General features: G+C 40.6%; 1 protein-coding gene across 2 annotated transcripts in view; it reads right to left on the minus strand.

The window, feature by feature from the left end:
• Positions 1-587: 587 nt before the first annotated feature.
• galnt7 (UDP-N-acetyl-alpha-D-galactosamine: polypeptide N-acetylgalactosaminyltransferase 7) overlaps positions 588-15,249 on the minus strand; it is a 35,239-nt gene continuing 20,577 nt past the window's right edge. Inside the window, exons 3-12 of one of the 2 annotated variants that reach the window (XM_046868774.1) lie at positions 12,048-12,214; positions 10,610-10,740; positions 10,390-10,469; positions 8,411-8,593; positions 4,885-5,002; positions 4,668-4,790; positions 4,237-4,455; positions 4,023-4,121; positions 2,961-3,086; positions 588-1,760 (exon numbers count right to left, since the gene is read on the minus strand). In XM_046868774.1, coding sequence (XP_046724730.1) covers positions 1,623-1,760; positions 2,961-3,086; positions 4,023-4,121; positions 4,237-4,455; positions 4,668-4,790; positions 4,885-5,002; positions 8,411-8,593; positions 10,390-10,469; positions 10,610-10,740; positions 12,048-12,214 — 1,384 coding nt within the window. In that variant the 3' untranslated portion in view covers positions 588-1,622. Of the gene's footprint in view, positions 1,761-2,960; positions 3,087-4,022; positions 4,122-4,236; positions 4,456-4,667; positions 4,791-4,884; positions 5,003-8,023; positions 8,207-8,410; positions 8,594-10,389; positions 10,470-10,609; positions 10,741-12,047; positions 12,215-15,249 lie in introns of both variants that reach the window. The other variant, XM_046868773.1, reaches the window with a different exon arrangement.

Below are 15,249 nucleotides of genomic sequence, written 5' to 3' on the forward strand. Positions count from 1 at the left end.
GAAACCCAACAGCAAAATCTCCATGTGTGACACAATGTCAGAAAAGTAAAAAAATATATATATATTATGGTGCTTCTAAAACTAGCAAGAAAGAGATCGTTACTTTAAGGTTTGACGTGGCCTTGAAGACATTTAGATATGGCATGGGATGGTCAGGTTTAGATATGGAGATGTAGAAACCTGACCACAAGAAGGTTGATGGACACCTGAACACTATGTATTATTCATCTTTTAATTCATGCTCTTATTATTCTAGTACGTGTCATTCCCACCAGTGAGGAGTCATCTCTTGACTCTTCTAATCGGAGTCGTTCTTTCTTTTATTACGTGACTCCCAAACACGATGAGCAGTTCATCTCACGATTCTTCTGGTCCGAGTCTTTTATCACGTGACTCCCGCAGACGCTACACAATGCAAAAGATCATTTTGTTTTATTTCGAGATTATTGTTAGAATAATTATGGCCAGAGAACTAACGACACGGACCAGAAGATATGAGACGTGAAGCCTCTCGTTCTGTTTACCGTCATTTCTCCTTCGTCACATTTTTTTGATGGAACTAAAGTCAAAGTCGGTGTATGTAGACGTGTTGGAGGATCCGTTTATTGAAAATTGAAATTTTTATTTGATTTCTGATCAAAGGAACAAAATGATCTAAAAGATTCATTCGTTTTGGTTAACGAGATTCAAAGAATCATGTGACTAAAGTGATTTCGATCTTCCCAACACCGATTCCCACGTCCTTAGAATCCGAGTCCGAGATCGTCTGTTCACAGGACGAGTGGTAAAAATGTCTCGATTTATTCTCTTGAGAAAACACCTTCATTACACCTTCATTGCGAAGCCAACTGCAACTCGAAATGTCCGTTTAAGAAAAAACGCTCGTATTTACATTGTACAAAAAATAGCATACACGGTGCGTACTGGTTTGCACGTGGGACAAGAATTTCACCGTCCACGCTGTTCATCCAGTGATTCTCCAAAAAAAAAAAAAAAAAACTTCAAATTGAAAGAATTCACATTCCTCATTATTAGTAATCGTTCCTGTTTCCAAGCAATAATTAAAATGTAAATAAATAGTTTCAAGGTTTCCCTCTGCCTTGTCAGCCCTTTCCTCATTATATATATATTTATCTATTTATCACCCCCGAATTTCACCACTACAAAAATTTAAAAAAAGCAGCTGGCGGATTTAAAGTTGTTTTTTTTTTTAAAAAAGGAAGAAAACTGGACGAGTTTCTGGAGAAAGAAAAAGAAAAAAAAAAAACTAAAAATAATAAAAAATGCCCAGTGTCGAGTTTAAAAGGTTCTCGGTAAGTGTGAAGTGAAGGAGTGTAATGGAGCAGTGACGTGGTACTAAAAACAGTGGTAACAGATCGGCCGTCTTCACGTCTGGGCGTCTCGGTACGAGACGGGACGCCTGTAAACATCATCCACCATGGAGTAAAATACCTACATATAAAAATAAAGATGGCATTTTCAGAACGTGGCTTCGTTACTGGAGATGACGTCGGAATAGGAGACGTTTTCTGTGGGCTGTATGTACAACGTTAAACCCCTGGTGCAGGAGAAAGGTCAGCGAGAGTTCATCCTGTGCGTGCGGCGCCCCCCGGAGGCAGGATTCACACAGCCACGATGTTGTTCATTTCCCATTTCTGGGTGCTCTTGCTGTTTTCGCAGTCGGAGATGAAGACTGTGTGCAGAACGTCTGAGCGGTCTAAGCATCTTCCTGTGGGGGTGTGTGTGAACCGGTGCAGATCCTAAAAAATAAAAAAATAAACATTAAGGATGAAATACGTTTCTGCAAAGTGTCCTGGATGAAGGAGTTCAATATGAAGCACAAGTTCAATTTTAAATCATAAACATCTAAAGATTTTCCTCAAGAAACCAAACAGAATAAACTCATCAAAAACATGATGCTTTTACATCTGGGCCTTTTCCTCTTAAAAAAAACAAAAAAACAAAAACAAAAACAAACAAAAAACAAAAACAAAAACAAAACAAAACAAAACAAAACAAAACAAACAAACAAACAACCATCCATCCATCCATCCATCCATCATTCTTTCTTTCTTTCTCTTTCATTCTTTCATTCTTGACTTTCTTTCATTCTTGACTTTCTTTCTTTCATTCTTTCTTGATTTTCTTTCTTGATTTTCTTTCTTTCTTCCTTCCTTGACTTTTCTTCCGTTCTTTCTTCCTTCCCTGACTTTACTTCCTTCCTTCCTTCCCTGACTTTACTTCCTTCCTTCCTTCCTTGACTTTTCTTCCTTCCTTCCTTCCTTCCTTGACCTTTCTTCCTTCCTGGCTTCCTTCCATCCTTCCTTCCTTCCTTCCTTCCTTCCTTCCTTCCTTCCTTCCTGACTTTACTTTCTTCCTTGACTTTTCTTCCTTCCTTCCTTCCTTCCTTCCTACCTTCCTTCCTTCCTGCCTTCCTTTCGTCCCTTTTCTTCCTTCCTTCCTTCCTTCCTTCCTCCCTTTTCTTCCTTCCTTCCTTCCTTCCTTCCTTCCTTCCTTCCTTCCTTCCTTCCTTCCTTCCTTCCCTTTTCTTTCTTCCTTCCTTCCTTCCTTCTTCCTTCCTTCCATTTTTCTGCCTTACTTTTTCTTTCCTTCATTCTCTTTCTTCCTTCCCACTTTCCTTCTTTCTTCTCCATCCTTCTTTTTTCCTTAATCTTTCCTTCCTTCTTTCTGTCATTTCTTCTTTCCTTCTGATAAAACAAGATTTTGATTAAATTAGTGATTTGGATGCACCTTTAAAACAGTACCCCCCCTCCGTGTCTTATTCTCTTTCTTTCCTTTTTTCTCTTTCTTTCCCTCTTTCTCTTACTTTCTAATTTTACTTTCAACCACTTCCTGGTTTGGAGCTACAGGCGTTTGTCACGAAACGTCAGTCAGGAAAAAAATAAAATAAAATAAATAAAATCCTGGACATGACTCAGAATCCCGATTCTTGGACTCACCTTGAAGTACTTCCACTCGGTGTATTCCCTCAGGTTGCAGTGTGTGACGATGACGGAGTTGTCCGAGCCCTTTGTCAGGCACTGGTCATACTGCATCAGCTGATTGGCTTCGTTTATTCGGAACAGCTGCGACACGAAGAGCAGCAGAAGATTCATTTAGGAACGAGTCACTCGGGGGCGTGCGGTTACGCGGAAACGATCGGCGTTCGATCGATATCACTACGCATTATAATCAATGATTTACTATATTAATATTATAGTCGATTATTTCACTATAACAGAGGTTTCACTTTCACCGCCAAATAAATAATTACATACATAAAAGAATATACTACACTATGTATTTAGAGCTCCTGTTTTCACTTATGCTATAGCAGCTATAAACAGTCTTTCCATCAACAGTTTAAAAAAACAGTACACTTTATTTTAAAATATGGAGAAATCTGAACTAGTTTTAATTGAAATGCTTCTGCTGCTCAGACATAACATGACAACCTGCCTGATATTGTGTTGGTCCCCTTATGCTGCTAAAACAGACGTGACCCATCGAGCATTAACAGCATGAAGTTCTTCAGCAGTTTGATCTACAGGAGCTCGTCTATTGGATCGGACCACACGGACCAGCCTTCGCTCCGCACGTGCATCAATGACCGCACGTGACCCTGTCGCCGGTTCACCACTGATCCTTCTTTAAAGCACTTTTAATAGATACTGAGCACTGCAGACCAGGAACATCCCACAAGAGCTGCAGTTTTGGAGACGCTCTGACCCAGACGTCTAGACGTCACAATTTGTCAAACTCGCTCAAATCCTTACGCCCATTTTTCCTGCTTTTAACACGTCAATTTTGAGGAAAAAGTCTTCACTTGCTGCCTAATAAATATCTCCACCCACTAACAGGAGCCATGATGAGGAGATCACCAGTGTTTTCACTTCCACTCAATGTTATAATGTCATAATGTAATGTCTGGTTGGTGTATATAATATTCATCGTTCACATAAAAGACACAATGTGAATAAATTCCAGATTCATCTTAAAACACGAATGCAGCCACTTCTCACCTGATTCCCCCCCATCCTGTGGCACGGTCCGATCTCCACGTTCCCCCCGTTGGTGTGTCCCATGCTGTCAATGCAGTAATTTGTTTCATATCCACGGATCTGAAATCAGAGACGCCTTCACTTTATATGAACTCGGCTCCGCCCACTTATATCGTACTCTATATAACGTGCTGCGTATGAACTTCCTGTAGTGCACCGATGCTGAGCCACGCACCTCGCCCCACTCCACGTTTTTCGGAGGCAGTGGGTAGTGGACGGGGATGTCGTAAGCCACCTCCTCCATGAACCACTTGAAGCTCTTGCAGCGATGCTCTTCCCTGAACTTCTTCAGAGGGCCGATGTCTCCGTAAGCCAGGGTGAGCGTCTCGGGGCGGCTGGCGTAAAAATAATCTTTGTACTCGTCCCACCACACCTCCACCACCCGCACGTAATTCTGTACAAGCGAACGAAAACAAACCAGACCAACAAGGCTCCAGTTAATATAAAAGAGGTTCGTGGTTTGTTCAAAAACATTCTATACAATTGTGTGCTTCCAAGTTTGTGCTACAAGTCTGCAGAAAAACCACATGTGGCTCAAAAAGCCAGGTGTTCCAATACTTCTGTATTCCAATCAAAAAAATAAATAAATGGTAACATAAAACAAACCTTAAGTGTGGGGGAGGAGCCGACATGAGCAGGGGGCGGGTTTCCGGCCCACCCCTGCAGACGGTAGATGTGTCCTACACGAGAGCAGGGAGTGAACAGTAGCTGCCCTCCGCACTGCCAGATCTGAACACACACACACACACACACACACACCTAAATGTACAGTTCATTCAGATATCATTATATGAGCTCCAGACTAATTATAAGACTTCTTTACCTTGTACGATATCTCAAAGTTCTCTCCACCCCAGATCTGAAGACCAGGATCATAGAGGCCCAACTCGAAGAAGAAATCTCGTTCTATAGCAAACAGCCCACCGGCCATCGCAGGAGACCTCACACACACACACACACACACACAGTAAACCTCATGCACTATGTAAAATCCCCTCACACTGGTGTCCCATGAGACATGCTCCTTAAAGTAACTGTACTAATCTATTCAGTTTTTCATAACCTGTTTCAGTTCCATTCTCGATCATATCTAAGACACTCAGGTGTGAACATTTTAGACCCAATGTTTTACAAGCACGCCACTGCTGCTGCCACACACACACACACACACACACACACACACACACACACACACACACACACACAAACAGCAAGCCTTTACATTTCCAGAAAGTTTAAACACAATAATGGTGCTTTAATTTTAGTCAGGGCCAATAAAGTGCTTTAGTGTGCCTCATATGAAGAGGTGGAAAGAGTAAGAAAATATTCTACTCAAGTAGAACCACTGTTACTTCACTTAAGTACAAATAAAGTTACTGGTCTAAAAATCTACTCAAGTAAAAAGTCTTTAGTTTTTCCCTTAACAGCAGGGGGTGGGAGGGGGGATTCTAGTGTAGTCCAGAAAGGACAAGGAGATATAAATCTCGACCGATTTTCTAATTGATGGCACACCATTAAAAATTTAAGGCAAAAAATAAATAAATAAATAAATAAATAAAATCACACTGACTTGAGTCTAATGTGAACGATGCACTTTTGCAGCAGAACAAAAAGCAATTCTCCTGTTATAACGTCATCTTTGATGACGAGTGCATTAGTTTTTCCGGGGCGCATTTCCACCCTTTGAATTACATTTATTTATTTATATATATTTCCTCAGTTACGGATACGATTTAAAATGTGGTTAAGTACAATACTTCAAACTAAACATACTTATACAGTTTTTCTCGGTTGCTTCGGAGCATTTCTCAGATCAGTTAATCACAGTACAAACACTGGATTTCTAACAAAAGCCTGAACTTTTCTCAAAATCCTCAGTTCATCTCTTAAAAGTGAGCGTGTGAAAGTACGAGTCTTTTCGTTATTGTTTTACAAACAATCGTCAAAATGTTTAGTCGTGTCGTCAGTAAGATGCTGTGCAGTTTCAGTATTGATATAAACTTCGGTTTGGTACAACGACTGAATTTCTTCTGTATGGCATCTATAAATTTCAGCAGCACAAATGTATTTTATTTGATCGTATATTTGATTTATATTGATTGTAAGAGACCGGACAGGATTCACACTTTCTACTGTACTGTATTAGTGTACGTTCGTTTCTTGGTTGTTTGTCCATTTTCAGAAATTGTAATTCTGTCTTTTGTCCGTCGCCAATTGAAGGTTCGCGAAATTCACCTTTGACCCGGTTTTAGAGAACCGGTCGATCATTGGTTAATCCGATACATTCACTCGTCTTCGTTAGTGACGTTTAAGATCTGCACAATTCATCAATTTGGGTTACTTTTACAAAAAAAAAAAACAAAAAAAAAAATTTAATTTATATATTTGAGCTCGACACATTCCGACAACCGGTTTGACCATTTTTTCATTCAATCACTTATGTTTTGGGGGTTAAACCTATTCAGGTGAAAGCGGTACAATATATTTTGATCAGCATGAACATAAACGACTGATAATGTAATGATAACAGCAGACACTTGAACACACTCGATTAAAGGTTTATACCAAAGCGTTCGCGATTTGATCGAAGCAGCGAGAGATGATTTCTATGATGTGCACGGTTTTACGAGATGACGTTTCTGATCTGAGAAACGCTCCGAAGCAACTGAGAAAAACTGCAAGTATAAGTAAAATTACACGTTTTTTTTTTAAAAGTTCATTTGTTCGATTGCAGTAACGTGAGAAAATTACTTTCCACCTCTGGTCATATGTATCCGTACTAAAACAGCAGTAGTGGAAATGATATTAATAATGAGGTTATAGAACACAGGAGCTTGTACGTTAATATTTAATCGGACGGCACAGTAAACACCGGTAAACACCATGAATTGTGTGCCGTGTCATTACATGGTGTAAAACAGGCTTTGTAAGATATCTCGGGTGAGACCAGACACTGCTAGGTCCTTGAAGATGTGAGGGAAAGATAAAAGAAACGTCTGTAATATAACACGGTGCACACAGTCCGTTCGTGAATCAGCTGCTCTTTTGGACGTTTAGGTTTATGGAAATTTGTATTTGCCATTCAAAATATCAGGTCAGTCTGCTCCACCCACACCTGAGTTAATGTGTGTCTAGACAGCTACGATAGCATGGGGCTGGGTTTGTTTCACAATGGAGTTCCAGGGAGCCGCAGAGTGAGAGAGGTCCTTTTCATTAGGCGTATCTTCCGAACAATACGTAATACATACCTTGTTGAAACGAGAAACCAATTGCTGAACATTTATCATATATAACGATCCAAATTGAGCCTTACAATGAACGCAAAACAAACAGACGTCATTTTCACTAATGTCTTACTGTCCGGAAAATACTTTTTCATCAATCTTTATTTTGAAGTGATTCGAGATTTATGAATACATGCGATGAGAGCAAAGCAATTAAAGCAACTAATTAGCATACATTTGAATTATTTGCATTAGAACACTAATTGGTATAAATTGCATTGCAGACCAGCAGTGATGTACTGGATTATTCAGAGCGTGTCAAAAGTGTGGAAACACCTGTGTCTTTTATGTTTTTAATTTTATTTTATTTTTATAGATGTTCCTTTTGTTTCTATGCAACCAAATAGATAGAAGGTAAAAACACACAAGATTTGAACAATGAATGAGTGGAAGAAGGTTCTGTGGAGTCCAAAATGTGACATTTGTATCTCTAACAGAAAAACCTGTGTAAGACGGAGAACAGGAGAGAAGATCAGACTACTTTTTTTTTAAGAAACACTTTTGACAGGCGCTGTAGCGGTTAAGCTTGTTAAAATAAAAAAAAATTAAAAAAAAAAAAAAAAAAGCTCAGCCGATCTTGGAAGATCGAGTTTGAAAGCACAATGCACATGCCCACCCACCACCAATCTGATAATCAATACATATCACCAATTTCTTTGAAATTAAGTTGTAAATTACCGATAAGGCTCAGTTTTAGTTAATCTCATGTCCTTCTCTCGGCTACCGAGCGGCACTCGCTTCCACAGCATGCTCCAGTCCCATGCTCCTCTGGCAAAGCCATCCTCGTCCCCCCCGCCCTGGGCCTCGATGGAGTAGGTCTGACCATTAATGGAGTCAATGAGTGGCACCGTGCACACCGTTCTAACAGCAGCGATGGAAGATGAAGGGAAAGAGGGAGAGGACAACCCATGCAAACATAACCCACACACATTCACGCATTCGCACACAATCGCAGCCACAGAGATGGAAAAAGGGTGGGGAAAAAAACACACACGACACACAACAGAAGAGAGACAGGGGGTGGGGGAGGGTTTAATGACCATGCTGCACAGCAAACTCGTTTACCGATAAGGCTCGGTCTTTTGCTTTCTCTTCTTCTTCTCCCTGCTGTTGAGCGGAACTCTTTTCCACAGCAGGCTCCAGTCCCAGGCTCCTCGCGCCAGGCCGTCCTCATCCCCTCCCTGCTGAGGCTCTATCGTATAATCATTGCCATCTACGTAATCTATCAGAGGCACCGTGCAGACCGTTCTGCAAAAGGTCAACACAGCGCCCGTGTTATCCTGCGTGCGGGACAGGAAGTACAGTCGGAAGCATTATCTAACCCGTTTCAGGCATGGTCTTAAAAGCTATCATAGCCGAGTGAGGATTCAGACCTCGGCTGTGCGTCCGCGAGAAATCCTGCGTTTCATTCAAATAGAGACATCTAGTTAATGTCAAAACACATGGAGGTAAATATATTCAAACAGTAGCACAGGCCTGGGTAACTGCACCAGGGCAAAGAATTTAAAATAACGTCAGTGTAGTCTAGGGGTATAACGGTACACGTGTTCGTACCGAATTTATTCAGTACAGCGCTTTCAGTTCGGGACACGTGTGTACCGAATGCAATCCTTTTTACGTGTGGAACATAGTTAAAATCTGAGTTCCTATGGGAACGTATTAAGTGATGGACCGCATGTTTACACCTGGAATTTTCACTGTTACAGTAAAACCCTGTTGAAAGAGCAACCTATAGTATGAGCAAACGGAGATACGAGCGACCTTACTCGTAAAATTTCGAAGGCACGTGCAAACCCACGCTGCCGGTTCACGTTTTTCCGCAGAGGGAAAACAATCGCTTAGTTGATGACGTATCGCTCGGTTGCTCTCGTTGTTCAGTGCAGCAAAAACTTAACTTTTTTTAGTTTTATATTTTTATTTCACTAGAAATCTTAAAAATGTCTCCCAAGAAAATCAGTGATGGTGCTGTGAAAATGAAAGTAAATAGAATTACCATGGAAACCGAGGAGGTTACGAGCGTGGTGTGCGTCTCACACTCGCAATTAACCACTACCACATGAGTAAGTGTTAAATTATGTTTATATTACGGTCATTTGTGGTGTATTTGTTTGTTAAAAATAGGCTACAAATACTTTTTAAGTGCAAAAATAAGCGATCGAATGAGATCTCGGAACGGATTAAATCACTTTTACATTCATTCCTATGGGGAAAATCAGTTCGAACGTACGAGCAAATGGACCTACGAGCAATTTTCAAGAACGAATTATGCTCGTACAACGGGGTTTTACTGTATTATTATTAAACTTGAGAACATACATATCAATGCCAGGGGAAAAAAAGAGAGTAAAGTTAGCGCAGTGTCACTGTGGCTACTCCCTTCGTGCTGGAAATACGATTTGTAGTGGTAAAATTTAGGTTTTGTTTTGTGAATGTGTGAAATCTCCCCACTTCCCACAGTCTCGCAATTCGAATTCTTTAGCATTTGCTTTAATAATTTCTCTCATAAGCAGAAATCCGGACAATTCCGCAAAGTGAGTGAGTGAATGAATAAAGGATGGAAGAAATGAACACATTTGTTAAAGTTTGCTATAATAATTAAATATAAACTATTTAATTAAATGTTTCATTTATTGATATTATTAGAACATTATATATTTTTTATCAATTTAATTACTGGCAATTAAATCAATAAAAAAAATTATATTATTTTATTATAAATTTTTTACTATTCATTATTTATTATTAAATATTATTGAATCAAGCAGGCATTTTATAGTAAATTGTTTAAGTAATAATAATAATAATAATAATAATAATAATAATTGATTTAATAGTAATAAACTGCTTTAATAAAAAACAACAAGCAATTTTATGTTTTGCGTTTCTTCCCCCAAACTTCAAATGAAATTGAACCGAACTGTGATTTAAAAACCGAGGTACGTACCGAACCTGGAATTTTGTGTACCGTTACACCCCCTAATGTAGACGTAAAAATTCACCTTAATTTACTTATAATTATGGACAAAAAGTTCGAAAAGCCGTACCGGTCTTTGGATATGGGGGCCACAAGCGGAGCGTACCAATTTATCCCCACTTCACAATGAGCATCCAGGTAGATCAACACCTGAAGAAAGTTAGATATGATCACATACACAATCACACAGAGGACAAACACTTACATCTAAATGAACAGTTTGTCTATAACACACACACACACACACACACACACACACACACACACACACACACACACACACACGATACCTGTCCCAGACTGGCTTTCCGTGCTCCTATACTCCTTGCTTGTATCAGCCCTTCTCTCTTTTCATTGCGGAACAGCTTGACCAGGCCATTCCACTGTTTAATGTACTCCTCTAACCTCTCCTTCAGGTGAACTAGAGAGAGAGAGAGAGAGAGAGAGAGAGAGAGAGAGAGAGAGAAGTGTGATTATGTAAAATTCACTGAAACCATATCCAAGGACATCCAATACAAATTGGGAAGAACCAAATATAGCTATAAAAACAACAACAACAAAAAAAAAAAGTCAGGTGTCCCAATACTTTTGGCGGTAGAGTGCACGGCGGTAAGGAATGCTGCACATCGGAACAAGCTGTTACACGAACGTTTATACAGGAAGAGTGTGTGCAGTGGCAGGGATAATTAATACCACAGATTTGAATGGTTTATAATTAGATTAATTGCTGAGGAACATCAATGAGACAAATGAGTTCCTGTTACAACTGCAACTTTTTCTCTCCCAAACATATACACACACACACACACACACACACACACACACACACACACACACACACACACACACACACACACCTTGTTATTTCCCTGAGAAAATCATAACCAAGACTGAAACTTCGTTCTACATCACTTTTACATAAACGTCCTCCAACAAAAAAAAAAACCAAGATTATTAACTGTGACACATTTCCAGCATTCGGCAGACTCCCTTTTACACAGAGAGACTTACAACGGATCAGTTGAGGGTTAAGGGACTTGCTTAAGGGCCCAAAAGTGGCGGCTTGGTGATTCTGGGCGCCTTCCTATTAGTAACCCAGAGCCTTGACCGCTGAGTGAGTTACTACTCCATGTTACAGCTGGAACGAATCAGACTGTTATATTAAAATAACACACATGTTCTGACCAATCAGATTCGAGTTTATTTCATCTTGTTCTGTTCTGTGTTTTGTGAGTGTGAAGATTTTGTACACATTTCCTCTCGGGTTGGTTTTGAATAGCACCTAGTGATCCAGGTGGTAACTTATTGGTTGAAGCACTGGGTTACTGATCAGAAGGTTGGTGGTTTCGAGTTCTGGTATTGCAAAGCTGCCACTTTTGGGGCCCTTGACCATCAGAGCTCCAGGGGGCGCTGTATCATTTTTGGCCCTGCACTCTGACCCCTGCTTCCTAACATCACTGGGATATATGAAGCCATCCCAACAATGGAGTCTTTTCTCTGTTGCGTTCAAGGAAGGGCTTCTGATCCCTAGCTCAGGTCGGAAGATCGCAGATTGAACCCCGGTATCACCAAGATCCCTATTGGGCCCTTGAGCAAGGCCCTTAACCCTTTGTGCACCGCTGTATCATGGCTGGATCCACCATAGCAGACGATTCCCACTCTGATAAGAATGTGAGCGGTGAGGTGTGTGTTCTCAGTATCTGTGACCACCGTCCGTGCACGTGATACCTTTGTTGCTGAAGTCGTCGATCATGACGATCTCGGCGAGGTATTTGGGCGGCGTCCTCTTGATGACGCTGTGCACGGTCCTCATCAGGGTGGACCAGCCCTCGTTATGGAACACGATCACCACGCTCGACGTCAGCAGGTTCTCGTCGTAGTGCCAGTACTTACACCTAAACACACACACACACACACGTTTTATATACACAGATGTAACTACAGTGGTTATATATCACAGTTAGGAGTGAAGTGTGTGTGTAAGTTTCATAGACGCTTGCACACACAAACAAGATGAAGTGCTCAGTATGCTGCTGCTGCTGTAACAGGATCCACACACACACACACACACACACACACACACACACACACAGGAAGGCAGCAAGTTACTCATGGTTTCCTCTCTGTGGAACACAACACTGCCAAGCCCAGTGCCATTTCCTCTTTTTTTTTTTTTCCTTACACACTCTCACTTACTCTGCAGTTTGAGAAGTGTGTACTCGACGCACACACACACACACACACACACACACACACACACACACACAAAGTTAGACATAAACTCCACAGAAGCCTGGGTTTATTTTAAGCCTCTGTAAGCTCTACCAGATCAGACACAATCAGTGAAGAAAGGTGTGTGTGTGTGTGTGTGTGTGTGTGTGTGTGTGTGTGTGTGTGTGTGTGTGCGTGTGTCTATGCATGATATAACAAACAACTCAGGCGTTACGCAGAGTGAAAAAGAGCTTGAGTGTGTGCCGTTTAATAATTGACTACTCTTACTGATCACGGGAACACACTTGTGTAAATACAAGACCCTATCAAAGCACACTTGTGCTCTTCAGAAACGTGTGTGTGTGTGTACAAATCTGACACACTCTTGTATCCTGTGGCAGGAATTAAGACACAGCATTTATTCAGATAACCTGTGACACAAGTCAGACAGACGGAAAATGAGACTCAAGGAAACAGTTTGTATACACACTAATAAAATATACTAAATGGACATACATTTGTGGACATCATACAAGACCCATACATGCTTGTTGGACATCATACAAGACCCATACATGCTTGTTGGACATCATACATGCTTGTTGGACATCATACGGGACCTATACGTGCTTGATGGACATCATTCAGGACCTAAACGTGCTTGTTGGACATCATTCAGGACCCATATGTGCTTGCAGGAAGAGCTACTAAAGACCTTTTTTTTTTACTCTGTGGTGGCCTTAATCATCTGTGCTGATCGGGAAGTCCAGCTCAGTCCTGGGGGTTCCCCTAGACACTGTACAGGAGGTGGGAGAAGGAGGATGGTGGATAAACTATCATCATTGCTGGAGAATGTTTCTCACCCCGTGTATGAAACATTTTAATCTCTGAGCAGCTCCTTCAGTGACACACTGTTACATCCTAAGTGTCTGATACAGAAGGTCTTTTCTCCCTGAATGCCATTTCAGTTGAATTTCTACCTGCACATTCATCAGTCACATGCACACAGCACACTTACTGCAGGGCTACAGAGACCACGCCCCCTACATACAGTACAGACCAAAAGTTTGGACGCACCTTCTCATTCAAAGAGTTTTCTTTTTTTCATGACTATGAAAATTGTAGAGTCACACTGAAGGCATCAAGGGCTATTTCAAGGGATCAAGAAGGAGAGTGATGGGGTGCTGCGCCAGATGACCTGGCCTCCACAGTCACCGGACCTGAACCCAATCGAGATGGTTTAGGGGTTAGCTGGACCGCAGAGTGAAGGCAAAAGGGCCAACAAGTGCCAAGCATCTCTCGGGGAACTCCTTCAAGACTGTTGGAAGACCATTTCAGGTGACTACCTCTTGAAGCTCATCAAGAGAATGCCAAGAGTGTGCAAAGCAGTAATCAAAGCAAAAGGTGGCTACTTTGAAGAACCTACAATATGACATTTTTCAGTTGTTTCACACTTTTTTGTTATGTATATAATTCCATATATGTTAATTCATAGTTTTGATGCCTTCAGTGTGAATCTACAATTTTCATAGTCATGAAAATAAAGAAAACTCTTTGAATGAGAAGGTGTGTCCAAACTTTTGGTCTGTACTGTACAGTGTAATGTTCATCCAGAACATAACACACTTCATTTCTTGAATCCTGAACATAAAATAACGTCCAAAAAATATCCAAAATATATCTTGGTGAGTTTTCATGCCGATGACATAAATATTACATACATTTATGTTTAAAATGTCCTTGTGCTGTGTGTAAGCAGGTGTGCAACAAAATTATATAAACTGATTAAATCAGTCAAAAAATGCCATTTAAAAAAATCACTATTAGTTTGCATGTATATCAGCTTTAGACCAAAACTAAATGTTTGTAATCATCCAGTTTATACACATTTCCCCACATATCTCAGCAATTCCTGGTGATTTTCCAACTTGGTATATTTCCAACATTTCCCAGATGAAGTTCCCGTTGAAAGTTTCTGGAAATTTAAGGGACATTTTTCACCACTTTGCAACCCTGAGCATACAAGAACATCCCAAACTGTTGTGTGCTAACATTGAAGAACCACATACAAGTACCACGGTCAGAGGTGAACATGTATCCACCAAATCAATAGAAAGTCAAGTCAAGTCCAGAAGTTATTTTTGTCATTTCGACCATATATATCCAACACAGAGCTACATAACATGACACAGAGCTACATAACACGACACAGAGCTACACCACATGACACAGACCTACATAACACAACCAAAACACAGAGCTACATAAAACAACACAGAGCTACATAAAACAACACAGAGCTACATCACACAACATAGAGCTACACCACACAACACAAAGCTACACAACACAACACAGAGCTACATAACACAACACAGAGCTACATAACACAACACAGAGCTACATAACACAACCACAACACCACACAACACAGAGCTACACAACACAGAGCTACATAACACAACCACAACACCACACAACACAGAGCTACATAACACGACACAGAGCTACATAACACGACACAGAGCTACACCACATGACACAGAGCTACATAACACAACAAAACACAGAGCTACATAAAACAACACAGAGCTACATAAAACAACACAGAGCTACATCACACAACATAGAGCTACACCACACAACACAAAGCTACACAACACAACACAGAGCTACATAACACAACACAGAGCTACATAACACAACACAGAGCTACATA

This window comes from Silurus meridionalis, chromosome 2 (genome assembly GCF_014805685.1).
Source record: "Silurus meridionalis isolate SWU-2019-XX chromosome 2, ASM1480568v1, whole genome shotgun sequence".
Lineage (NCBI taxonomy): Eukaryota > Metazoa > Chordata > Actinopteri > Siluriformes > Siluridae > Silurus > Silurus meridionalis.